Source organism: Caretta caretta, chromosome 11 (genome assembly GCF_965140235.1).
Source record: "Caretta caretta isolate rCarCar2 chromosome 11, rCarCar1.hap1, whole genome shotgun sequence".
Classification (NCBI taxonomy): Eukaryota; Metazoa; Chordata; order Testudines; family Cheloniidae; genus Caretta; species Caretta caretta.
This window is the reverse complement of record NC_134216.1, coordinates 15,722,058-15,749,986: the sequence shown is the minus strand read 5'-3', so window position 1 is coordinate 15,749,986 and position 27,929 is coordinate 15,722,058. Positions and strand designations below refer to the sequence as shown.

At 39.0% G+C, this 27,929-nt stretch overlaps 1 protein-coding gene across 2 annotated transcripts in view; it reads left to right on the top strand.

Annotated features, from left to right (window-relative positions):
- Positions 1–27,929, top strand: part of DPP10 (dipeptidyl peptidase like 10) — an 867,655-nt gene that overhangs the window by 822,480 nt on the left and 17,246 nt on the right. For both annotated transcript variants that reach the window (XM_048869243.2, XM_048869242.2), the window contains exons 11-19: positions 4,388–4,511; positions 7,749–7,787; positions 8,918–9,025; positions 13,320–13,411; positions 14,913–14,960; positions 15,669–15,790; positions 18,724–18,771; positions 21,155–21,253; positions 21,362–21,431. In XM_048869243.2, coding sequence (XP_048725200.2) covers positions 4,388–4,511; positions 7,749–7,787; positions 8,918–9,025; positions 13,320–13,411; positions 14,913–14,960; positions 15,669–15,790; positions 18,724–18,771; positions 21,155–21,253; positions 21,362–21,431 — 750 coding nt within the window. The remainder of the gene's footprint in view (positions 1–4,387; positions 4,512–7,748; positions 7,788–8,917; positions 9,026–13,319; positions 13,412–14,912; positions 14,961–15,668; positions 15,791–18,723; positions 18,772–21,154; positions 21,254–21,361; positions 21,432–27,929) is intronic.

The window sequence follows — 27,929 nt, the reverse complement described above, 5'->3', positions numbered from 1 at the left end:
GGGTTAGCATATTATTGTGGTGTGAACATAATATAGTGCTCAATTTAGACCACCAAATTAAAGGAAAAAATTGTAAGAAAAGATTATTGCTCTTTCAACTGAGTGTATCTCAAAGAAGGATGGATTTAGTATCTGTGTGTGTGTGTGTGTATGTAACATACACACACACACGCACACATATATATACACATATATGTGAGTCCTGTCTGTTGCCCAACACTACCAATTATAAGACCCTGTTTTCAGCTCATAACTTTGTCAAACTTTAACCATTCATTCTGCAAGTTTGTGTGGCAGGTGTCTGCCCTAGGCTGATATATTAATTTTCAGCCAAAATGGCTAAGCCATTTCAGAGAACGAGGCTAGAGAAAATACATTGCTTCCCTCATATTCAAAAATTTGGGTGACTTTTTCTTTCAACCTCCTTAGTGCTCCCATGCTTTGGAGCAGGAACTTGACATGTGCTGGTGGGGTGGGAGGTGGGTGGTCTTTGTTTCAGAAATATGCCTTGTAGTGTCCCCATGAAATCTGAGCAAATTTAGCCAGTTTATAAACCTCTAAAAATTACAGTTTGCACATGCTCTGTAGAGTCTCTTTCAATTTCAGCAGCTAAAGACTCTGAAGAGTCCATACTTACCAAGCATGCTCAAGCCTCTCTCAGCTCCTAATATTAACCAGACTGTGTATGCACCATTCCCACAGAGTGATTTAGTATGCCCATTCCCCCACAACTCCTGTATGTGACCAGACTGTAGATGCACCATCCCTGCAGAACAACTGGGCATGCTCTAGCCCAGAGTCATACGGACAAAGCCAGACTTTCTCTCTAATGGCTGCTTCCAGCTGATATGGACCAGGGTGGGGCCAGGCACTAAAACTAAGAGCAGGGAACCAGTTTCTCCTGTGCTCCAAATGACCACCCCCCCACCCCCCTGAACCCAGGCAGAATGGAAGATGAAGCTGTCTGATTCAAATGCAGAGAGGACAAAAGCCAGACTGCATGGGGGAAAGCAGTAGACTGGGACAAGGAGTCTGGGACTGGCTGGGCAAGAAGACTGTGAGCTGGAGTGGAGGGGTGCTTTGACTGGGAGCCAGGAAGAATATGGAGGCTGGGACTGGGAGCTGGAGGAGAGAGGTGGCTGAAACTGATGGGACAAGGTGGCTGGGACTGGGAACCAATGAGGGAAATGGCAACTGGAACTGGGACCTAGTTGGCTGGGAGGGAAAACACTGAGATTAGATGAGGAGCTGTGGGAGGGAAGGAGACTGGGATGAGTAAGCAGTAAAGGGAGACCGGGGTAGGGAAGACTCATTTGACAAGGAACTGGAGTGCAGGGAATGAACTGGCACAAGAAGCTAGGGAAGGAGAAAACTGAAACTGAGAGATGAGGGGTGTGGGTGGAATACTGAGACTGGATATGGAGCCTGGGGAGGAAGACTAGGACTGGAGCCAGTGTGGTGGGGTGGGAGGGAGAAGAGATAGATTGGACAAAGAGCCATAAAAGGAGATTAGGATGGTTGGATGAGGAGACTGGGATGAAAACCTGTGCCACTTTGTATAAATAAATAATTATTCAGTGGAGCAGAGACTGTAACCCTGGTCTGACCCCTCCCAAGAGAGTGCCCTAACCACCAGGCTATAGAGTCTCTCTCTCCCTCTCTCTCCCCGCCCCACTCCTGTCCAATGAATATTTATTATTTATACCAAGTGGAACAGCTTCAACAGGAGCTATTGTGACAGATGCACTCCTGAATACCCCATAGCCCTGTGTCTATGGCACTCTCCTGGCTGGTGAGAGATCTGGGTTCAGGTCCCTGCTCTACATCAAGCAAAGGAGGATTTGAATCTGTCTCCTGCATCCAAGGTGAATGCTCGAACCACAGTGTGATTGGGTGAAAGAGGGGCACCACCACCGCCTGCTCCCTCTCCTTGGTTTACCTTGAGAAGGGACTGACCTGACTTAGGTATCTGACTCCAGGAGTGGGTTCACAGCTGTGAATTCCGAGTGGAGGGAGTCACCTCAGGCTTAGGTGCCTAGTTCCCTTTGGGGGCGGGGCTTAGGCACCATTCCTCTGCTCAGCATTTCCTACTGGCTACCCCATTCAGCATGTTGGCTTCTGTGAATCCCTAACTCTCCCCATGCACTGAATGGAGAGTCTGCGCACTTCACTTTTAACATTACAAGATGGCACGATGCCTAACAGTGAGACATTACAATTGCTAAGTACCCCTTGTGAATCTAGCCCCAGAGGGCCAAATTAAGGTCGCATATGCAACCTTATATCTGGCATTTTTAAAAATTTTTAAGTGTTCAACTTTGAAACTTTAATAATGTTCTTTTTGTGTATGTGATAGATAGATACAAATAGATTCAACCAAGTACAGGAGTATGTACTACAGGTAAGCATTACTTGGAGCTTGTCAAAATATCATGCAACATCAATTTATAATTCCAGAAAGACACATGTAGGGGGGAGCCTCTATAAACAGGTCATAGAGTAGTGAAATTTGAAAGTAGATTTTTTTTGTCAGTAGACAAGAAAATTAAAAGAATTTTTAAATGGTCTGTAATTTTTCACGTATTGTGAACTAGAAGTGCAATTAAAATTGTGGGTTCACACGATATTTGTTGGAAGGTCACCTTATGGTTTGATTTTAACCATTGGTTTGATGTGGCTTGATGTTAAATATTCAAAATACAAATACTAACCCCCTACTCACTAGTTCCAGTCAGCATGTCAGATCACACCCTGGAAGAACATCCATATCACCTGGAATCAGGTGGAAAAACAGGGAAGGATAGTCCCAGGCAAGGTGTGCCAATTTAGTTATTCTACCACATGCCATAAACATGGGGTCAAATTCAGACCTGGGGCATCTGCATTGCTTTCCTGGGCCCATTATCTTTTGTGTGCAGCATCAAAGTCCCACAAAACTTTCCTACAGGCCACAAATTGGCCGTCTGTGATGTAGTAAGATGTTTTTTGATTCTATAATTATAAATATCTGCTGTTAACAAGTAATGAAGCTTCCATCAAAACTACATTACAAAACTAATTAAGTGCAAGCTAACAGCCTCGGTTTAAAGTGGGACTGAATTTCTAGACACATTGTTTAAGTCCAATGTTGAGCATTTCTCAGCTGGACCGTAGGAGCTGCCAGCTGCCATAAGCAGTGAATTGAAGCAAGCACACCAAGTTTCTTTGTGATGACAAGCTGCAACAGGCCTTCTTAGTAACATCTTTAGTTTGACAGCATAACAGGATTTCTGTAGGAGATAAGTAGATATTCTGTGTCATTAAAATCTGTGTGTTGGACTCCTTTGCTGAGCCAAACATGTCTGGGGATGGACAGTTTGTCTGGTATTACAAGTTATTTGCTACAGTGAAAGTTGACTAACAGTGACACAGTGTCTGACTTCTCTTCACTTGGTCCCTGCATAGAATACTTACAGTGTATCAATGGCATTTTAAAATGATCCCACAAACCTTGCAAAACAATGGTGGGCTTTGTGGTTTTGTTTTGTTTTTGTTTTTGTGAGGGAGGGATTGAGTGTTTGTGCAAAAGTTTGTTTCTCTTAGTTTGATGTCAGCTATATGTCCAGGACAGAGAAGCGTCTGGCATAGCAAAGAAATACGGCAATCTGCAGACTATTTTTGAAAACAAATGCATTCGTTACCACATGTAGTTAGTCTAGGAAAGTTCAGGTGCAACATCTGGTTTCTGTGTAGGTTCTCCTTTTACTTATTTGCTTCTCACACTAAACAGAGAAACGAGAATGCAAGTAAATTTACTCTCCTTTTATTCTGACCATGACTCAATGGCACAGTCCTGATTAGTTTCCAATACCTAACTTTCAGTGCTTTGCTCTAGCCTCTCTTCTGTTTCATAAAACACCTTACTAACTTGCACAAAGTTAAGCACATGTTTATGTGGTTTGCTGCATCAGCATCAAAATGGACAGTATATATTTTTGGGAAACTATTTTAAATATGGCAGTAATTTGACATATTTGCAACCTGTATTTTATATAGTTTAAATCTTCATTGAATAATTTATTGCATACAGTCATGTGGGACAAAGTCTGTAGAAGGTGCATATGTCTCACGGCTACTTAAAAGATTACAAAATAACTGCTAAAGGAGCAGAAACTTCCCAGGCAAGCAGCATGCCATAACCACTATTCCTAGTGGTGGCATCCATGACCCAATATATTTGTCATTTGGGTATCCAATTCCATCCCTCAATACTGATGTTTTCACAGGGAGCAACTCAGTTCAGGCTTTGTTTTCCAGATTTGGTCTACTTACTACTATAATTTAAAACGTTATACAGCCGTATATAAATTATATGACCACTATATTTTAAAATTTATGTTTACCTCAGAGAATACTACATCACTATGGTAAAGTGGGTAAGCAATACCAAGACTGTGGTGAGATGGTTAAACAGACCACAGAACATTTCCATTCTTACGGTTTGTGAGACCACGACTGGGGCTTGTAGCAAGGTAAGTCAGATTTCCTTGTTTCTTTCTTTCACAAATTATATTACTGATATTTATCCTTATCACCAGAAATAGGTGTTTGGTGTTTAGTCTTCAGAATGTCTTTTGATGTCGTAATTACTAACTAAATATAATCAGATAACATGGAGATAAATGAAAGGATAGAAATCCAGATTTTATAATGAAATGATTTAATGCAATCAGTAAAATCGAGAGACCTAATTTTCAGAGTTCCTACGCTTTGTTCATTATTTAACTTCAGATGATCATCACCTCTGAAAATCAGGCATTTTACAGCTAGCTAAGGCAGAGGCAAGATATATCCCTTCAGGTACTCTCAGCTGTCCAGTCACTGTTTTTTCTTTCCACATAGTTCCATTCCAGACCTTAGTATCTATAAAGGTTTGCATGGATTTAAAGGAAAGATGCAGGATAGTCCCCAGAGGCTCATCGTACCTAAACAATATATTTGATTGTTAAGATAACGCTATTTTTTAAAAATTGAAATTGACATTTCTGGGAAGACTGGGGAGAGGTTTTTGTGGGCTTCAAAGGAAATCACATATGGTGACTGTCAGGGAGTCATAAGGGTGTGTGAAGGGGAGCTAAAGTTCAGAACAGGTAGTAGAGAAGATAACTTTTGTTTCCAAATTTCCTGCCGGTAGAAGGAGCCATTGCTAAGATGTGATGTTTCTACAGGAGCCCAGTGTTGAAATAATATTTCACTTTTTATCCTGTAATTTAGCCATGATAACACAGCTCTAAACAGTGGCCAGTCCCATCAAAAGGAATGTTTATTTTAATGCTTTTGCTGCTGATTCTGACAGCATCCTCTGTGTGGTGATAGGATGTGGCACCATTTCAAAACAGAAGCTTTTTCACAAAGGTTCAGGACATGGTTCCTCGTTTTCCCCTCACACAAACATGTCTACATACCTGGCAGGTCCTGCTTGAATTGAAGACCATAATAACAATCCCCTTGAGTTCAATAAAAACAGGACTGGAAACTAAGTGTTCATCCTATGATGACCTTTCTATTTCCAAAGACACGTGCACCCATCACTCATCCCTCTTCATACTTTTTTTAATAAGTCTGGGTGCCTTCAGAAATATTTGTGATGGACCACAAAATGTGACAGGTAAAGGAGAGCTTGCGGGTGTTGCTGGAGTGTGATTGGATTGTGTACAAGAAAAAGAAAAGAATATTGTATAACACCTTTACACTAACTGCACTGTAGCACCTCTCAGAAATATTTATTTCATTCGTCTTGATTCCTGTCATAACTGGGAATCTCAAACATATAAAAGCTGTAGTCTGCATCTGTCATGGCCCTGAGTAGCTGTGTCCAGTCCCTCAGGTGCACCCGTTTCAATACCCACAACTTCTCTTTTCCCTGGGGTGAAACCCAACAATCCAACCACTCACTGAATGGTTTCCAGTTGGGATCATGTGGATAGTAATAAAATGCAGTGACACAGAAGCAGCTTCTTCAAACAAAGTAGGATTTATTTGCCAAAAGGTTCACAGCATTGAGAGAAGTGGATTTAAAACAACAAAGAGACCCATACACCTACTGTCTTACTTACACTTAGCATTCATCACAAGCCCCTATGCAGACGTGTCTTAGTCTTGGTGCCCCCTGTTCTCTTTGGGGAAGAAGTTACAGCCTTCTTGCTGCAGACATTTACTCTCAGTCAATCTATGTCAGTCTGCAGCAGCTGACAACTTCCTTGCACCCCCTTCCTGAGGCCAACATATTTAAGGGTTAGGATTCCTTTGTATGCTATGCTTAGCCTTGGGAAGAGTAAAGCAGTTTAGCCTGGATAGAGGCTTAGATAACTCTGATAACACCTTATCTTTGCCATTGTTTTGTTTCCTATTGGTTTCGTTCTTACAACCTCATTTTGATCTACCTCCATATCAAGTAACCCACATAAACAAACACAGAGGTATGCACAATACTCATAAAAAATAACTCAGATATTTCCCACTTTGTCACAGCACCCATTAGACTGAGGGAAAGTTTAGCCATTGACTTCAGTGACAGTGGGACAAGACTCATGGCTTTCTAACTGAACTGAAAAATCCTCAGTGCAAGAATGTTTTACAGCATATATTACCATTTCAGTGCTAATGCATATGCAACTTTTGTAAATATCCCAAGAGCTTATCAGTATTCATTTGCAATTCCAAAAGGATTTATATCAAAACAAATGATCCAATTATGATAGCCACTTGAATTTTAGTTGATCGGACCTCACTTCTAGGGGTAGATCCTCAGCTGGTGTCAATAATCATAACTTCAGTGCAGCTAAGACAATTCATACCAGCAGCAAATCTGTCCCATATTATTTTACTAGTAGATATATGGAGTACCTGGTTGTATGGTATGATGTAAAGGCAATGGCCCTATATGCAGCATGATATAGTAGATACTAAGATTTTGATGTATTCATTAAACTATTACCCATGAAACTAAACTAAACTATGACCCATGAAAAACATGTTTCAGATGAAAACAAATGATAGAAATCTGGTGCTGGCTGTTTAGCCAATGTTGCTGAAGGTCCTAAAAATTTCCGGTTGTCAGATGATGCCTAGAGTTAAATACCAAATATTACTGTCTGTTCAAAGCTTTTTGAAGCTAATAAAAAAGGATTTTAAAAGATCTTATGTCCCTAGTTATCCTGGAAATTCAGAAAGACAGCTGTACTTATAATTAAATTATCATCTGTTATAACCTTTTAAGTATTGTACATTTTGGGGATAATGTCAATGGAAAGACTAGAACAGAGCTTCTCAAACTGTGGGTCGGGACCCCAAAGTAGGTCACAACACCATTTTAATGGGGTTGTCAGGATTGGTGTTAGACTTGCTGGGGCCTGGGGCTGAAGCCGAAGCCCGAGGGTTTCATCCCTGGTGGTAGGCTCAGCTTCGGCTTCAGCCCTGGGCAGCAGGGCTCAGGTTGCAGGCCCTCCACTCGGGACCGAAGCCCTTGGGCTTTGGCCGCAGGCCCGAGGCAGCTGGGCTTGGGCAGGCTCAGGCTTCTGTTCCTCCTCCTGGAGTAGTGTAGTAATTTTTGTTGTCAAAAGGGGGTCATGGTGTAATGAAGTTTGAGAACCGCTGGGCTAGAGCTCTATAACACAGGACACAAACATTAAATATAAAGAGTCATTTTGATGAAAGTGAGGATTTTTTTGATCTGTATATATTTCATAAAGATAATTCTTCTCTTTTAGAAATATGAGATTACATCAGAAGTGTGGCTTTCTAAACAGGTACTGTATGAATGATGTTTGAAATATGTAATGCATTGCTGCTTCTATTGTTACTTTTATCTCATTATTTGATTTTCTTTAGTGAAATGTAAAATGACATTTCTGTTAAAATAAAATAGTCACTTTTTAGGACCCCCATGTTAATATAACATATGATCATCAGAAAAATGACTGTGTAAAAATTACTTCTGTGTGCATTGAGTAAGATATGCTGACTTTTCAGATAAAAATGTTTTTACTCCTTTTTTCCTCCTGTTCAAAATTGATGCAAAGGAATAGAAGAGAAAGAGGTTGTATAAGGCTCCAGAGGAATGCTTGAGAATAATATGACAAAGTTAACACACATGAATTGTATGTAGATCCAAAATGTCAGCAAATGGTTCCACTTTCACAGATTCAAATAAAAAATCCAACAGATTGCAAAAATGGATGAAACATATTTATTTAAAACACATTTCAGGTCCCATCTTGTAAGCTGTTGAAGAAAAAATCATTAAAAATTATGATTTTCTGGTTGGCGGTGTCCCTTTAACATTTCTATATGATGTTGGATTAGGGAGATGCATAACAAGCAAAGTTACTTACACAGTTCAACAGTCAATGGTAGGGCGCTGATTCATCAAAGCATTTACATGTGCTTATGTCCATCCAAATTCAGAAACGGTGGCTTAAGTCCTGTAAAAGCCAAGTTTGCTTTGCTGAATTGACACAGTAGACAACATTTGTCATCATTATCAATAAAACTTGTTTCTTTCATTATACATATGTCCGTAAAGGAAACTCTCTAGTATTTCCAACACTAGCAAAAGAGGACAATACCAAAAATCACATGAGAGAGAGTCAGTTTTGTGAGATTTTCAGCCCAAATATTCAGGCAAAAGAGTTTTGAAAAAGTGTCTGAATTTATAGCTGCTGAATTGAACCATATCTCAGAACCCTTTGAGGTTTAGCCATTCTAGTTCCATTATTTTTACCATGGTATATAGACACAGTTATGCTGAAAGCTGAAGGACACCTCTTTAACTTTCGTGTAAGCAATGACAATCCACAGATTTAGGTATCCAAGCTGATTATTTGATGGAGAGTTTAATACACAGTTTGAGACAAATTAAACAATTTTATATTTATAGAATGAGGAGCCAGTTTTCTCCAAAGATGGAAGTAAGTTCTTTATGATAGTCCCAGTGAAACAAGGTGGCCGGGGTGAATTCCACCACATAGCCATGCTTATTGTTCAGGTAAGTTTTTGCTTCAGTTCATATTTTTGGGGAGTGGTTGTATAAATCCCCAGGCATATTGGTAAGGGGCGTCCCTGGTGATGTCTTACACAAAGAAAAGACTGCCCTAAGTAGACACGTGAGAGCCTCCACATATGTATAATTGGGATAGCCTTTTCTCTGTCGTGACCACAGCTCTTCTGCAAGACACATTTGCAGCACCATGTAGTCAGGAAGGTGGATGAACTCTCTCTCCATAGTAGGCTGATGCCAAAGATGCTCAATAGATCTGTCAACAGCAGGCACTCACACTGCACGTGGTAGTCAATCTCTCTTCCTGTCTCCAGAACTAGTCATAGAGGTTGTTTGCATTCTAAATCCTCTATAGCAAGGTAATGCTCTGTATTAATCCAGTAAGTTCCATATGAATATAGAAATCAAGGAAATCTTCAGAATGCCAATTTTACTTTATATATATATATAGTCATATATATATATATATATATATTTAAATGTCAGTCCAGAACTCTGGGTGCACGCACAAAATTTAATTGATAAAACATGCATGGGAACCAATGTCCAAATCTGAAACCCTCCAAAGTTCAACCAGACTAGAATTCTGCCACTTTCAAGTGCTACATTTTCCAATGACTTTGACTTCTTTGGGTTATCCCCCTGGGACAAAGTGTGCAGTGTGACCAGAAGTTCCAGTGGATTTGGACTGTGGTGAACTAACATAGAAAGTAAGGCCCAGATCCTCTAACAGATTTTGGCCCCTAATTTCAACTGAAATTAATAGGAGTGAGGCATCAAAAACCCTTGGAGAATCTGAGCCTAAGTTATAGAGCTGAGAATTCCTCCAGCTCCCACTTAAATCAGGGGGCTGATAATTCAGGTACCTGAGCTGATCTCAATAGGACACAAGAAGAGAGGTGGCCATATCCCAGACAATTTATGCTGGGATTTTCAAAGGAGCCTTAAGGAATTAAAATAGCAGCCATTCATGATACCAATGCTCCTTGGTGTCACACGCTTACGATGATGTTCATGTTGATCTCAGTATAAAGCATGTTGTTCACAATTCAGTGTGCAAAAAAGAAAGAGCAGTTGCACCTTAACTTATCACTTTGGGCTTGTTTACACTGGCACTTTACGGCGCTGCAACTTTCTCCCTCAAGGGTGTGAAAAAACACCCCCCTGAGTGCTGCAAGTTTAGCCAGTGTAGACAGTGCCCCAGTGCTGGGAGCTACTCCCCTCGTGGAGGTGGGTTTTTTAGAGCGCTGTGGCAGCACTTTAACATTGCAAGTGAAGACGTGCCCTAAGATTTTAGAATGGGAAACATAAGTGTATGTGTCAAACTTCCATTGTTCAATAAACCAGTGATGTGCATGAAAATCAGAGACTATTACGCTAATGTAACAATCAAGGCAGTCCTATTTAGGCATCTTTCCCATTGTATGGTGCTGTGTAGCCTGCAAAAGTGTTTGAAATAATAACAAAATGGAGGGAAAATATCTTGTAAGGTCACACTAAATGTTAGTGCCGATAAAGAGTTTGGAGTGAACTTGTAGGCTGGTCCTGCTTTGAGCAGGGGGTTGGACTAGATGACCTCCTGAGGTCCCTTCCAACCCTGATAGTCTATGATTCTATGATTCATTAGACCTAACCAAAGTTTTGAGGAAACTCAATAAAGGCCCCAATTTAATAAAGCGTATAAGCACACGCTTAAATCCATTCCTGTTTGGCAAAGAACTTAAGCACATGATTAACTTTAAGGACTGACTTCAATGGGACTTACACATATCCTTAAAGGTAAACATGTGCTTAAATGCTTAGCAGTCCATCCCTTTTCAGCAGAATAAGGACATGGGGGAATATACAACTGCAAAGTGGCAAAGACCTCAGATTGTTTGGGCCAAATTCACCACAACTATGAATAGGTCTAATTCTGACTTCAGTGGAATTGTACTACCTTACACTAGTGATGAATTTTTTTTTTTAATGTATAGCTGCTCCCCGGAGTTAGTTTTTATCTACATATATATCTACATATATACGAGGAAACCAGACATTCCATATACTGATCATTATTCATCAGTAAGCAACACTCTGTATGGTAATGGGGCTGATATGGGGCAATAAAGGATAGGAAATGTGTTTATATGCTGTGCTTTGCACACTGTATTAATCTGATTGTCCATTTCTAAAGCAAACATGGAGACATGAAAATTATATTAACCATTTCACATAAAGTCTTTTGTCATATCAAATATTTGTCACACTTTGTGTGAGCCACAGAAGCATAACAGTTGCCTCAGCAGAATTTTAAATAGGTGGTTAGTACACAACATCGTGAAAACCAAAATCCACAATGAACACTTGCAGTAAACAATGGAATGTTATGTTTAATTGCCCACTTAAGATCTTTCATTGGTAATGTTAAGCAGAAGTAAGCATTGTAGACACAGGAGAAGTTAAGCAGTTTTATTGCCCCCAACATAAAAGTCTAACAACACAGAATTAAACTTTAATGATCAACGCACTTCTGTTTCAATTAATCATTGGGGTTTGGTTATCCAAATGAAGCACAGCTAGTGAGATATGGTGGTTTTGCTTAGAACATCTTAAATCAACCTTCTTAATGCTAAGTTTTAGAAAAGCTATCACACAAAATGTCAATTACATAACCAAATCAGGTTATCAAAAGCATCTAATTTAATTTATCTGGGGCACTATTTTAAAAAGTGTTAGAGCCTATCAATTTATTTACTTGTTGAACGTAAAGTGTTCAATCTGTGTTATGTTCCCAAATACCTTTAATAATTTATATCATATTGAAAAGAAATTAATTAAAAAATTGGACTGAACCAGGAGTGATATGTCTATTGGAAATTCTTAGTTAGTTTCCCTCCCCTCCTCCCCGCCCCAAAAAATACAAATATACAGTGGTTCTTATTTTCTACCATAGTATGAGAATTTAAAAGTAATTTAAATGATTTGAGGCAAAAATTGCAAGCAAGCATAATAAATTATGTATTACAGCTGTAACCTTGAAAAACAGCCACACTGTTTAATACTGACCAGCAGTATAAACCACAGTTTATTTTGGAATCTGTGATTTCAGAACTTAAAAATTCTCTTCAGTGCTGCCACGGATGGAACTTTGTTATAAATGAAGAGTCCTCTAGCCTCTACCATCTAAGCAGACAGGAAACACTCACTCATTTCAATAGTTTCTAGATGCCCCAACAAATGTCAGTACCCCCATTTTAATGGAATATTTCTTAATATAGATACATACAGCACCTAGCACAATGTGGCCCTGACCTCAGATGGGGCCTCTAGGAACTACTGTAATACCTTACACTCGCCGTTCAATTCTTTCCCAAGCAGTCTTTTTTATTTTCTCAGTGGTTGAGACACTGTAATTCTAATGACTGGAAGTTTAGGCTCTGATAGTTTAAATGCAAATATAACAGGTGGATTCTAGGGACCACGTTCAGCTCTGCCTTGACTCCTAGCAAGTTAGCAACAAAGGGGATTAAAACACTGATCTGCCTGCCTCACAGGATGGTAGTAGTATTGGTGTTGTTTATTTGTATTGTGTTAATGCCTAGAGGCCTAGACCAGCTCAGGGCCCCATTATGCTCTGCTCTGTACAAACATACAGTAAATTTTCTGCAGTAACTGGCTAATGTTTGTACAGCACTTTGAATGCATAGGGTCAGGCTATGCCTCTTTGTGCCACTTCAGCAAGTAAAGGACAAGCAAATCTTCAAGAAACACAGGTGATATTTATTTATGTTTAGCTCCTTACAGCTTTGGAGTCAAATCCTCAGCCGCTGTGAATTGCTGCACTAAAGATCTGGATTTGATCTTTTGCACCTTTATTCTCGTTTCTGGAAGAAAAACACTTATTTGTTAGTTTAAAGGGTTTTTTTAATATAGTGAAAATTTCAGGATGTATTGTGATAGCCTCTAGCTGAAATCAAACTTGCACCAAAATTAAAGATATGCCAACCTAGATAAAATATAGAACCTCTATTGTCGATATTGTGTATGAGTAATTGAAAACAAATATTGCAATGGAAACTGCCATGATTTTACTACCTTTGGAAAAGTTAATATTGAGGGAGAAAGGATCCTTACAGTCAATGCCTTTCAGTGCATGTGGGTTTTGTGGTTTAAGTGAGTTATGTTGTACATTAAAAGATTAAAAAGCTGTAAATCAGTAATGATGTGTGCTGACAATCATGTTAGGTAAAGAAAAACATAAGTAGTAAGATGAAAGTCAATACTTACCATTTCTCTGCAGGCTAAAACTGAACAAATCAGTGTGAGACACCTGACATCAGGAAACTGGGAAGTTATCAAAATCCTGGCATATGATGAAAATAATCAAAAGATGTGAGTATTAGTGTTCTTTGTCTGCAGGTAAAATATCTGAATTATTGAGGTAGAATTAATTTAACTGGAAATAGTGTATATACAATTAAGTAACAATATTTTTTTCATTTGCAAAGCACTGCCATAAATTATAACCATAGTACAAAGAGCAGTTTCATACATTTGATCTGCCAAGGTAATGCAAGTATCTTTTTCGAATAACTAATGGAGATATGCTGTGCCATCTACTGACTCATTCTGTTGATTAAATAAAAGGAATTAAACTACAGCATGGAGTTAATAACCTTTCCAACCCCACTCCCCCTCCCCACCCTCCAGAATCCAAGAAAAAAAAACTGGCAATGTTATTAGACTTGATAAAACTCAGAGGTTTGAGTTCACAGGGGTTTTATACCTTTTCTTTGGTTTCGATGTGTGGGCATTCCAATCTTCCAAGCTTCACTTTAATGTTCTCTGTTCAAACAGATACAAAAACTCAAATAAGAAAATAGAGGGGAACTCAGCCAAAATCATTGAGTTTCAACCAATGTATTAATGAAACCTGGTCAAAACCAAATCAGGGACTATATTAAGGTTCCTAAATAAGGAAGGAAGTGCACTGACTGAATGGCAGTGCCTGGAGAGAGTATGGGCCTGATACAAAACAGATTGAAGTCAATGGAATGAGTCTAGCTGACTACAATGGGCTTTGGAACAGGTCTTATTTATATCTGTATAAGGCAGAAATAAATATAATGTGCTTGACTCTGAGCTCCACTGAAGTAAAAAGAGTTTCAGCAGCAGTGATGAAGCCTGTGTGAGATTCGAATCAGTACCCTTGCCTCCAGGGTTACTGGGGGATGCAGTTACAGATAGATCCATCTGTGGATTTTGAAAAGGAAAGAAGCTCTTTTTAGGTGCTGTTCAGTGCATAGGTGCCACACAGAGGAAGCCATAATGTGCCCCCGAGAGTTCAGCATTGGTTTGATATGAAAACATACATCAGCCTGGGTATGTAAAGCTTTCTGCACATTTGTAATTTGAGCTGGGTGAATAATGGATTTTTTAGGGCTCATTGGAAATTTAGAAAACCAAAAATACTTTGGTTCAAACTGAAAACATTTTTTGAAATGTTCAGTAATGTGTAAAGATCAGGGAGAAACATTTTGTTTGATCTGAATTGAAATGAATCATTTTGATTTCCAGCATTTTTTAAACCTTTTAAATTATTTTTTCAAATAAAATTAAAGGAAAATTTGAAACAAAAAGTTTCATTTTGAATTGAAAAATTGAAATGTTTTGACTTTTTTAGATTTTTTTTTTACTGAAACGATTCAGCGAAACCAGCATGAGTTTGTAAAACATTTCACACAAAAAAAGTGTAAAAAATTTCACCCAGCTCTATTTGTTGCATAATGGGCTTTGCATGGATTTGGGCTTCATGTTGAAAGTTCTTCCTAACATTATATGGATCAGAGAGTTTTCAGAAGTGAGTTTAATTTTATTTGTGTTTCTTGGGCAGTTATTTTTTAAGCACTGAAGATTCCCCAAGAGGGAGACAGCTATATAGGTAAGTAATACTCAGAGGAAAATTTACAATAGCCCTAACACAAGTACTATAAACTAGAAAGAGATTCTATGTGCCTGACCTCCTGCTGTCTCACAGCTTGTTTAGTCATCTGCACTTGAGCAAAATGAGTACAATGTAGGTGTAAAATACTACTTTATGCTCAAAAATTGCCAATCATATTTATGTGAATATAATATGAAATTAAAAATTTGGTGAACTCTAAATGCAATGGTGTAATACATATGTATTCTTCAGACTGGTATACTGTATAGAAAGCTTTCTCAATGTGGCTAAAATTATATTTACAAAAGCCCCAATCCTTCAGTCTAAAATTTGTGGGCAGATTGCCTCACCCATGCAGAAACCCCAGTTCTAAAAGCTACAGCTCCCTAATTCTCATTAATTTTTTACTTTTATTCTCACTCCCAAGGGTGCCTTTAATAATTAAGGTCTCAGTCCTTTAAGCTGTTTCATGCAGGTTTAGAAGACCTCCCTCACAGAACAGCTTGTAGGATTGTAGCTTAATGGAGCAACCAACAGCATGTCATATTCATATTCTGTGCAAAACTAGCAAAAAAAAAATTAGCAAGAGACGAGTGGAGATCAGGAAACAAACCTAATGTCTGGTGGGCCTTTGGCATCACTTCATGAGTTTGTTATGTTATCAAACGAAACTTTTCTGATGTTTGTAACTAATTTTGTTCTCAGTGTATCAACTATTGGATTACTGAACCGCCAGTGTCTTTCATGCAACTTCATGGAAGATCAGTGCACATACTTCAGTGCAAAGTTTAGTCCCATGAACAAGCATTTTTTACTACATTGTAAAGGTAAGTCAAATATATTGTTCACAGTAAAAATTGTTTGAAGTAGTGCTTTATTTGTGTATATCAAATATTAATATCTTCTTCTGGGTAGTGATTTAGTCCCTAATCTAGCAACAAGCTCAATTGCTAGGTCCATGCAGGCACAGGCTTCCCCTGTGCAGAGCGCATTGGAGGTATGGAGCCTAAAATCATTTTTGTAAAAATGTTTAAGGTAGAAAATGACGGAAAACAGCCATCTAGCAATACATTTGAACAGTCCACTTCCTGTACATCTACTTCTCTCTGCAACTGTGTATTTCTGTTTCACAAAAAAAAATCCATTAGGTTTGAAAATAGAATATATTAATACAAATAGAAAAAAAATGTATAGTGACTAAAATAAGGGGCATTTTCATTAAGATACCTGTCAATAAACAAACACATGTGGGCATGGTTCAGGGCAATTGCACTTGTGTTTCCCCTCAGTGGTCTAGCAAGGGCATTCACTGTCAGGTTTCCAGCTCCTCACCTTTGCTTTTCTTGGGTGGAGACCGAAGCCTTACTCCCTCTGGCCAGAGTATTTCCAGGCTGCACAGTTCCCTGTCTTCACTGTGTTATTCTCAACAGAGACAGGATGCCCAAGCGCACTTGTTTGCTTTCTCCTCAGAAACCGATACTAGAGTAATTGTCAACAGTTAGAAGTTACCACCCAGTTCTTTTTATGAAAGCCTATTTTATTCTTAAGATAAAAGCATTACAGAGAAAACATATGGTTGAAGCAGGGTTCACCCTGATTAGTTCTTGACTGGGAGACAACCTAGACAATCCCTGGGTGCTGAAGGAAGTGGTATGGGCAAGTCAGCAAAGGGTTTCTTACTTCGAAGTCAGTACTGAACCACTGCCCCAGCAAGGTGCAAGGAGGTGCTGGGCTCTGTAGCTTTCGTTCTTATTATGTTTTAGTAAAATGTATTTAATGCGGAATTATTTATTTGTACACTTGAAATGAGAATGACCTTAATTCTGCTCCCAGCTTTGACATTCACTATACTAGCAATAGGACTGGTCATTAGGGGTCTGACTTTTAGAGATAGAGAGATCCCATATCTCCACTGGAGATTGATGGGATCTGTGGATGCTTAGCATGTCTGAATATCAGGCCCTATGAGCTCGAACGTTGAGCATGTCCCTGCACTTGGTGCAAGCCCCAAGGCAGCTACGGGGGGTACAGAGATGGCTACACACCACCTTTGTTTTTCCCTATCCCCAATATAAATTAGAGCTGCCAGCTGGGGATCGCACATGCCTCTTCTCTAGGTATATCCCCAGCATAATCCCTATGTGAAGATGGAGTACAGTCTTTTATACTCCACCTGGGAATCTTCAGCAGCCTAGTTATGGCAGCAATATGGCCCCATAGGACCACTAGGGTAGTGCAAAATGACTGTATTGGGGGCACAACATTTCTAAGATGTCAGAGTCAGCAGCACAGTCCAGCAACAGAAGCTTTTCTCTTGTTTACTTACAAGAGTTTGAGATAAACCAACTTGAACAGACACATACCCCCCTCCTCCCCAACACATACACACATTTTAAAACAAACAATAGGCCCTGCTTAAAGCTGCAACAAAAACACACCTCTGCTAAACTCTTTGGGGTCTGCTGGTTAGCTTGATCCTTCAAGCTTCAGTTCTTTCACCTTCTGTTCGCCTGTGAGCACGTTTTATAGTCTAACTTCTACTTCCTGTTTGCCCACAGTCAGTAGCACTGTCTCATTATCCCATCCCTTTTAATCTCTCGAGCACCTCCAGAGACTTGAGTGAAGAATTAATTCCCAGTTTGCTAGAACTAGTGTTGAGCTGGTATCCTGTCAGACTTTCTTTGTGTTTATTTGTTTATAAGCTTTCCTTTGGTGCTCCTTGTTGAGTGATGAAAAAAAACTGATTTTTTGTTCACTTGCAGTACCAGAAAAGTGGAGAGAAATAATCATTTAGGTCAATCTGAAGTGAAACTGTTTCTAATTTTTGGAAAACTGAAAAGTAAAAATAATAATAATAATAATAATTTCAGGTCAAACAAAACATCTTAGTTTTTGAGCTCTTTAAAAGATTTTTTAATTTTAAAATAAAATTGAAATAAATTTTGAAACTAAAAGTCATTTCAAATGAAAAAATTGAAATGCTTTATTTTAAAAAACATCAGTACTAAACATTTAGATTCTTTTCTGAATTTTTGGTTGGTTGGTTGGGTTTTGTTTTGTTTTAGTAAATTGCCCAAAGTCCCACAGGAAGTTATTAGCAAATCCAAGAAGAGAACCTAAATCGCCTGACTTCCATTCCTCAACACAAGGCCTTTTCACCTTCTTTTTGTCTCTTTCCTGTTTCAGAATGTATCTTTTAGACAAATATGTCATGTGCAGTGGTTAAAACCATTGTTCCCTTTTCACCCTTTTTATTTCTTTGTCTTTTTAGCCTGTATACTCTTCAGAGAAGGGACTGCAGATCCGATTCTTCTGTCAATTACACCACTCAAGATCATGAGTAATTTAAGTCAGTGAAGCTGCTTGAGTTCCACACCAGTCTAATTGACAGCAGAATTTGATCCCATGTCTTCCTGTGTGTTTATACAGCATTTACTAAAATGGGGTACACGTCCTGGTACTTTCTGACCTTGGGCACTACTGCAATACAGTAAATAATACTTTAATATGTTAAACCTACATTTAACTGTAATACCTAGAAAAAAGATACCAAAAGAGTTTCTTAATTATGGAACTCTTTGGAATTATATGGTATTTTTACTGCACTTTTGTAGATTTGCATCACAAAGTGATTATTGTCATCTCTGTGTTCACCTTCCTTCAACTATTGCGATCTTTGCTATTTGTTGAAGTTCAGAGCAACTCATAAACAGTTTCTACTTTAATTATTATTTGTACTTTTCTCCCTTTACAAAAATAGGGCCAGGCGTTCCAGTTGTTAGCGTGCACACTACAAGTAACCCTGGAAGTAAGTAAGCACCATTCCACAGAAACTCCTTATTATAATCTTTGTTTTAACATAAGTAAAAGAAAAAAGATGCAATTCATTTCCATAAACCTGTCTTAATTACATTCTAGCAATAAACATGGCTGGAAGTGATAAGAGAAAAAATTAATCAAGTGACTAGAACATTCCCAGGATTTCTCAGATACATGTTAGGCTAGATGCATATCTTTCATCTACTATTTACACTTGAGTTAATTAGGTGGCAGGATGTTCTTCATCCCTTTCACTCACTATGTAAATTATGTTTCTAGTATGAAATGTCTTCTGTAGTCTTAAAAATGTTTTTAAAGTTATAATCCAATTATTCTGGATTAAAGTACAGACTCCCAGGGCTGATCATCAAATTTAACTTGCATACAATGAATCAAGTACTGCCCTTAGTATACTGGTGCAAATCCAGAGTGCCTTCACTGATATTTTAAATAGGAATTCCAAGAATTGTGTTTTATGAGATCAGGTCCATTACCTCTACATTTCAGATGTTGCTAATTATGCTGTCTGCTATGGACTTTTGCACTGTCAGAGCAGCCAGGGAGCAGCAAACAAGCCACAAATATCAGGAAGTGTAGGACCACCATAGCAGCAATTATTGCCAATCCCTCCAGTCCCACCCAGCATTCCTTCACCCTGGCAATCTACAGCACAGGCACCTGGCACTAGTTAAACCAGCCTCAAGATGTTCTAAACTTGTGCTGGAGGTCCAGGCCAGTGCACATTATTTCCCAGATCCCAGGGCTACAAAGGTGGCAAGAAGCCATCTTTGTCCATCCTCCTCTTGTCTGGGCCAAGCACAGCTCAGCCACAGCAGAGGATCTGGCCCTGCATCTTCAAAATGTCATACCGATCAGACCTTTCAAATACATAATAGAGTTACAGCATGTTGATAACTATCCTAATCCACTTAATTAAGGAAAAGCTAACAACTGCCCTTTCTCCTTCATATGTTCAGTATTACTGTTTATTGTAGTTGTCAAGCTCTATACTGTAGAAACCCTAAAAGTGATCCAGGGGCTAAGTATATCACTCAGTGCATCTGAAGAAGTGGGTTTTTACCCACAAAATCTTATGCCCAAATAAATCTGTTAGTCTTTAAGGTGCCACCAGACTCCTCGTTGTTTTCGTGGATACAGACTAACACGGCCTCTGATACTTAGTACCCCTCTGATACTTTGTAAATTCATTAACTTTTGTGGAGCTGCCCAGTATTTATGAGAGTAGAATTTGGCTCTTTGTGATTTGTTTCTAAAATTCCCATTTGTGAAGAAACAAAGCAGAAATGTGAGTGGGATTAACATAGAACATTATGGAAAGAAGAGAAGGCAGTAGGTCTAGAGAGAGAGTGCTTACCATTAACAACAACAAGAAAAACCCAATAATGAGATAAGATTTATTTATAATGTGTCAGTGAAAGATTAGATAATCCCCCTCTATTAATAAAAGAATAAGAGTGTGATTAAAGATTACTTCAAATTATTATATCCTAACACTATAATTATAACATTTTGGTTGACTGCCCAGAATTAACATTCTAGTTAGATTATCCCTTGTTGCCCTAAATGAGGATGTATGATTTCAAAAATCCACATTAAGGGGGTGAGATTGGAGAATAAAAAAGAACAGTAGGATCTTTCATCCAAATGCAAAAGAGTTGTTTCAAATCTGGCTTTGGCTTTTAAGCCAAACTGTTCCCTGGCTCCTCATTGAAGTGTGGGAGAGGGAGGAATACAGAAAGGTAGTGACCAAGTAAAGGTGTTCTGGGTCATTTTCTTGCACTGGACAGACAGGTGCAAGCTCCTTACTCCCACTGGTGATAGGTGCATCATGTGCTCTCTCAGTCTTATCCCACTTCTTATTATCAGGCATCCATTTTGGCAGGGACTGTATGCCTGCCTTCTTGTAAACACAGAGCATTGTTCAGCATAGTAGCATCTCCCGTACAACCATCCACGCTCCCATTGTGTGTCAGGTATGCTAATATCTGCATTGTGCCTGGCTCCTAAATGGAGTGGGTAGTGAGGGTATTGCTCTTTCCCCCTACCACCTGCCATGCACCACAAGGCAAAATTTAGCCCTTGATATTTAATGAAGACAAAACTTGTTGAAGCCAGAACAGAGAATATAAAATCATTAATGCTCCCCTTGCACATTGTGAATTAAGCCGGTAGTTTGGCTTTTGAGTTCCAAAGTAGGTGCACTATAAAACTTGTTTAAAGAAAGAAACTATAAAAAGGTTTAACATTGTATATTTGGCTCTTTTTCTTTAATTATTGGTATCTTGATTTCTGTCTTGTATGGTGATTCATTGTATCTTTCCACCCTGATTCCTCCTATTTGTTTCCTGCAGAATTTTACATATTGGAAAATAATGCTGTGTTGAAAGAAACTATTTTAAAGAAAAAGATTTTGCGGACAGAAATTAAAATGGTTCACATTGAGGATTATGGTAATTTTAGCAAAATGTTCCTTTAACACAGAAAAAACTTTCTTCAAATCTTACTATTTTGGATCTGTGTAACTACCTGCCTTTAATGGTTTTCTCTTTTCTTAAAAGAACTTCCTTTACAGTTGTCATTTCCAAAGGATTTCACAGATCGAAACCAGTATGCTGTTCTGTTAATAATGTAAGTATCTATTTAGGGTCACTACAAATAATAAAAGTAGGTAAATGGGGGTATAAAGAGAGGATTTATTTCTGTATTTTCAGTTGTAAAATATATGTGTGGGGGGAGTGAGTGTAGGGAAAATATCACTTTCCCTATAACACAGCTTTTGAGTTGGTAAACTAAAACCTTTGTTATCAGGAAGATGCTGTTTTCTGTCTTGGCTAATAAAAATCCTGTTTTGTGAGCTTGTCAATATAAACATGGTTCAAGTTATTGATAGCTAGATGTGAAGGGCCAGATCTTCACCTGGTGTAATCTCAAGTAGCTCCACTGGCTCCATTAGAACCATGCCTGTTTACATCACCAGAGATACTGTACGGTTTTTTTGTATAATTTTTTCTTCTATCACTGGTAGAAATAGCAACTGCCTAGAAGTCAGTTAAGACTTCTAGAGCCCAACTGCCTTGGGAATAGCAGAGAGAGGATAAAATACTGGAGCACCAGTGGCTGGAGACATTATGGGCTTGATCCACTGACCACCAAAGTCAGTGGAAAGACTATGGGAGGACGGATGCACTCACTGGCAGCCCATGTTATAGAAATAAAGTAGCTATGTTTCTTTCAGAGCCAGCCTCCTTCTGCTTACTCATTCACAGGACATGTGCGCATGGGGAGGGAAGCCATGATCACACCTCCAATCCACCCTGATATGTCAGCAGTGATCAATACCTCTATCAGCATTAGCCAACCTCCATTTTTGCCCAGGGAGTGAGAGCTATAGTGTTAAGGCTGTAGTGTTATATGCAGGAGAGCTAAGGTAGGGATTCTTAGTACACACACTCTCCTCTCTCCATGTACCCACATTGGAGCAGACATAATTTGTCCCTGTGTTTCTAATTAGCCATATTTGTTTTTCTCACATCTCAGTGGTTACTAACTAATTCATCATTGGTAAAAAGGAGTCATGTTAGGACACTCCGACTCTGGGATCCATCCTGATGTTTTCAGCACCCTAGATTTATATTCTCCCTTGGAGCCCCACAGACTGGGTTTCAAATTCTGGTTAACAAACATGGAAGCCATATGTCTAATGCCTGTATTATACCACTTGCATACAGCATTTACAGCTTTGTATTATTTACAGTCTTGGGATAGATTTTCCATCAGTACTGTGTGTAGGGAATTAACAATGTGACTCCTGTTAAAATGAATGGAGGGGTACACGCCTATGCAGCATATTGAAAATGTAATCCCTGATGAACACTAGGACAGGATACATTAAACTAGTGTCTTCTGCTTAATAAAAATCTCCAAAGATACTTATAGTTATACGTACAAGGCCTAATTTGCAAGCATGAGCCTCTAAATAAGTTGTCCAGAATTCCTGCACTTGAGCATTCAGGTCAGTTCTTATGCATTAGTAGGTAAACACGCAGTAAGTGCTGATTTCAATGCCCAATATGTCATTTGGACATTCCATTTAAGTGCCTACATTTGAAAACTGGGCTCCTGGACTATCTTTCAGTTAGACTAGTGGATGCATCTCTTTTTTTTAATGGCTGATGTAAAATGTGACCTCTCCTTCAGGGAGGAGAGGATAGACATTAGAGAGAGAGAAAGAGAGAGTCTACTTGCTAGTGCATATGACTGAGCACATTTATATTATAGGCAGTTGTTCTCCGGGGCCAAGGGATAAACTCATTTGACACCAGCGTAATTGGTATCATATGCCATGGCAAAAACTTGTTTTTCTGTAAATAAGGGTACTCAGGGACTTTCATGTAACTTGCTTAAAAAGTGACTTAAAAAAGCTGAGTAAATAAATATTCTTCAACATATATTTAATTCTTGTGCTACAAGTTAATGCAAATTTGAGGAAGGCAAAAGAGAAGGTGCTGCTATGACTGAGCATTATTTACATATATGTCTGGAGAGAGTTTTAAAATGTTTTCTTTTGCAGAAGTTTCAGCACCCAAGAGTGGTACTGAGGCAGGGTTTGAGTTCTAGATTTGCATGGTATCAGGTCTCCAGTGAACAGGCTGTCAGTGATACCAGAAAGTTATGCCTATAAAGTGATTATTTTGTGGTGTTTACAAATGGGAGGGAAAGGACCTTAGTGACAAATACAAATTTTTGGTTTTCTTACCTCTGGAATATTGAATTTCTGCTTCTCTTCAGTGAAACCCCTTCTTTTGCAGTGCTGAATTTTCAGAGTTAATGTTAACAGAAGTTATTTTTAGAAATCCCTTTAAATGGTAATGAAAAATCAATACTGAAAATCTGACAGGAAAGACCTTCTCTATCTCATTTAATGTGGCTCACCTCTCCCACCACCTGAAGAGAAAGAGGTGATATTTCTCAGCTCCGCTTGCCACAAACTCTACACTGAGGTCGCCAAATTAATCTCTTTTTAGAATTAGAGATGACCCAAATGGGACCTGAGAATGCAGAACTTCAGCTGAAGTCAATTTAGATTCTATCTGTGAGACCATTGCAGGACTGAGCCCAGGGGTTTCATACAGACTTTGGATAGCTCCAGTCTCTGAGGCAAGGTGTGGTTGGAAGCCTGTGTGCAAGCTAGATATTTTGTCCATCCAAACAACCTCAAAATTGACATCTTGCTTCTTTTCATTACCAGAAGTACCACCTCCAAAAAGCAGTACTGTACTTCCAGGAAGGACATCAGGCTGTTTCAGGTAACACTGATTGGCTGATTGTGTGATGTCATTTCCCAGACATTCTACCTTCTGAAAGTGGTACTTCTGTGACTGACTTAGGGTCACTTTGTTCCTTCTGCACACATATTAGGAGTGTCCATACAATGGTTATTTTAGTGGTAGATCACCAGAGGAACCATTAATCCTGCTGAGCAGCCACACTTATTTCCTTGTCCATGGTCTCAAAGGGGTGATCTAACTACCAAGCCATCTAGGAATTGAAAGGGGAAAAAAGGAACGTTCACTGTAGTCCTCAATAACAATGGTTAGTGTTATCTGTTTCTATCTGTTTCTTTGCAAAGCAAATGACTTCTGATCCAGTGTAAATGACTGAGATGTCAGTAGAATTATATTTTCTCTGTAGATGTAAATGGGTTTAAAGTGTTTATATCAACAGGATTGCAGTGTACAAGTGAATTTAGGAGAAGGGGGAGGAAAGAAAGGTTGGGGAAAGGAGCAGAGGAGAGGGAAGGCAAGAGTTGGCTGATGTATTGTATCTCTGGGGCCAAGGTCTCAGCAAGTTTAGATGCACAATTAAGTGCACACAGGATGTTGATGCTTCACAGTCTTACTACTTGGGCAGGGTGTGTGTGGCATGTAAGCCCCCCTCATAAATTCTACTTCAGCCATTGGGCTGTAGCAGTCTCTACAAAGCAGCTCTGTAGTTTCTGCAGGGGATTATAGCTCTGCATGTCATGCATATGCCCGGTACCTGATCCAGCTATTCTTGGTATTGGTGACTTTCATTACTAGCTCAGAAAAAAAGTATGTTGGACTGAGGCTCCGAATTAGATTGTAAACTTTTGTGGGTAGGGACCATCTTTTATGCTCTGTTTGTACTGTAGATGGCTCAGTAAAACTCCTATCCCAAAATCATAGCTCAAGTAATAAATAAACTGGAAATCATAAGATCTGGGTATTATTCCTGCTGTCACAGGCTTCCAGTCCAACTTTGGTCAAATCACTCAATTTCTCTGACCAAACTTGGGTGCCTAAAATAAGCCTTCTGAACTTAGGCACCCAGGTTTGAAACTTTTGGCCTTCATGTTTAAGGCCCCAGTCCTGCAGCTGACTCTGTGCTGGCCAACCCCTGAACCTCCACCGAATTCCACTAAATTCAGTTAAGTTCCACACATCACGGAGCCCAGCCTCAAAGAGTCTGTTCCAGCATCAGGGCCTAAATTTCCTTACAGTAAGACTCACCTTCATCCTAAGGAGGTGCAAAGCTTAATTCCTTAATGGCTGTAAAGCGTATTATGACCATTAGACAGAAGTGCAAAGCACTGTTGTTCAAATTTATATTGGGTCAGAACACCAGGCTATCTAGTAGATGTATAGGCCTCACACAGTAACGGGTTGCCTCTGGCTAGCCCTATTTCTCTTTCGTGAATTCTGATGCATAGGCCATAAAATACTAAATAGATTTAACACTGTCCACTCTTCAATTTGTTCCTCCTAAACTACTAATACATTTCACACTCAGTTGCCTTCAAATATAATACATACACTGTAGCCTATGGATTAGAGAGGTGTACAATAATTGCTTTAAAGTGTGGTTATTATCTCTTTTCTATATAATTAGGATCAAAGTTTAAATTTCAGATTTTTTATTTTTTTTTCATTATGGTTCAGCTTACTCATTAAAAAAGTTGGATGATCCAGTCCTTCATAATACACAGGAAATGATTAAGTGGAGTAAAGACTAAGGCATTTAATGTGGGTAATAAAATGAGAGGTGATAATCATTCTTTATTTCTTCTTGAACATAATTAACCTCATTCTTTCAAAATCTGAAGATAATGCATCTTAAATGTCAGCATTCATTATTTAATGTCATTTAAAACTGTACAAACTGTAAGTGGATATAGTGAAACTGAATCAGTAGAAAGATTCTTCTAAACTCAGAGAAAAAAAATTATCAGGCTGTATATTCCTAAGTAGACATCAAATATCTTAACTCTCCTAGAAGTGTTGCATACTTTATACATGTCTGCTTATACCTCCATAATGTAGAGGAAACTCTCCACCCAGTATTGAAATGGTGCCAGAGGTAGGCCTCACTCAAGCCAACTGAGCATGTCTATACATCACATGGATCTGGTACCAGCATCCCAGACCATAGGGTGGAAAGTGGCAATTTTTTTAACAGGGCAGGTACAATGGTGAAGAAGAATGCCATAACACATGTAGCAGGAATTTAGGGAGGTAAAATGTAACTATTGGTATTTCTCTAAGACCTTCAGCATGATAACATTCTTGCATTAATGATCCTCTTCTGGAATTTTCATTTGTTGTAGAGGATGTCTGTTGCAAGTGATGGAACAGTGCATTGCCACAGGATGCAGTATAAAAATATATGAGAGATTCTACCTTTTTTATTACACCCTGTTTAGAAGCAGGACATCCCAGAAGTCCTTTACATCTGGCTACACGTGAAGTTATTCTGCAGGTCAATTTTGTGGGGATCATTATAAATGAACCATCTACATAACTCTTACGTGTTTTGCATACTCTCCTGCCAATTAGGTTTTTCATTCTTTTCCCTTTGGAATGAAAATGATTCTCTGCTCTTTTGGTGTTGTTGCTTTGTGGAAGTCTCGTGAAAACCTAGCTCTTTTTAGTCTTCTGGGAGTTTCTCCTTTTTCTAAACATTTAGTAAGTTCCCACTGCCCACCACAGGCCATATGGGATCTGAGAAACAAGCAAGAAGCTTTCTCCAGCTATTTCACTGACAACCGCAGTCCTGTGCTATGGGGAATGCAAAGGCTGCTCCTTTTCAGGGACCAGGACTCCAGAAATGGGATGGGGAGAACATGGGCCATGGCTCAATCTTCTCTAAACCTCCTGAACAGGGATGGCACAGCAAGGGAAGCAGTGGATGAGGGCTAGGAGCAGCACAGTATGGAACCACAACCTTTCCTCATTTCTCGGACACAGCGCTGCATCTCCAGTACTCAGAGCTGTGGCTTAAAAGCCGCAATCTGGCCTTTAGCATTTTTGATGGCTGTTTAAAGAATATTCATGTTGCTTCTGCAATACTAGCTGTATTTCATTTCAGGCTATCACATGATTCCATTCTGATAATGTGATCTTTTCTGGAGGTGTTCCCCCCCAATGATAAATGCATTGGTTTGCACGGTTGCAAATGTATTGTCTGCTTTTTAGCTATGATAGGCTCTATCAGGGAAGATGAATGGGGATGGGTGGAGTGCTTGGCATTCTGACACCATTGCTTGGGATTGTTATGGGATCTGATCTCATACTGTTGATGAAGGGTGCGGTTGGTAGCAGTGCCATGTGAGAAGTTGCTCACAAAAAAGGAATGTGTGGTGAATTTTCTTTTCATGTCAGTTTTGCAAAACGTTCTTTTTTCCTTCAGTGGATTTTTGCCATTTGCAAAAGAGACTGTTTTCCCAGTGATTCAATTTTGAATTCCATAGATAGAATTTATCTGCTGAGCTCTAGTTTCCCTCACTAATTCATATTGCTATTATGATACTTTTTCATACTGTGCACTAGATTCATGAGCTTGTTTTGGGAGGGCGTTTGTACTGTATTGTGGATGTCCTTGATCAGGCACTATGATAATATTAATAAATAAGAAATAAATAAATAAATAAATAATAATAATAGCCACTGTGATAAGAACTACATATTCCCCTCCAAGCTCTAACGAGAGCCAAAGCTTTAGCTTTAGCTCCCAGATGAAAAGATTCTTCTCCTTTCAGTAATAGACCAAACAGATGATGAGCTGCCTCTTTCTCCAGACAGTCTGAGGTGTATGTGACTGAATTGCAAG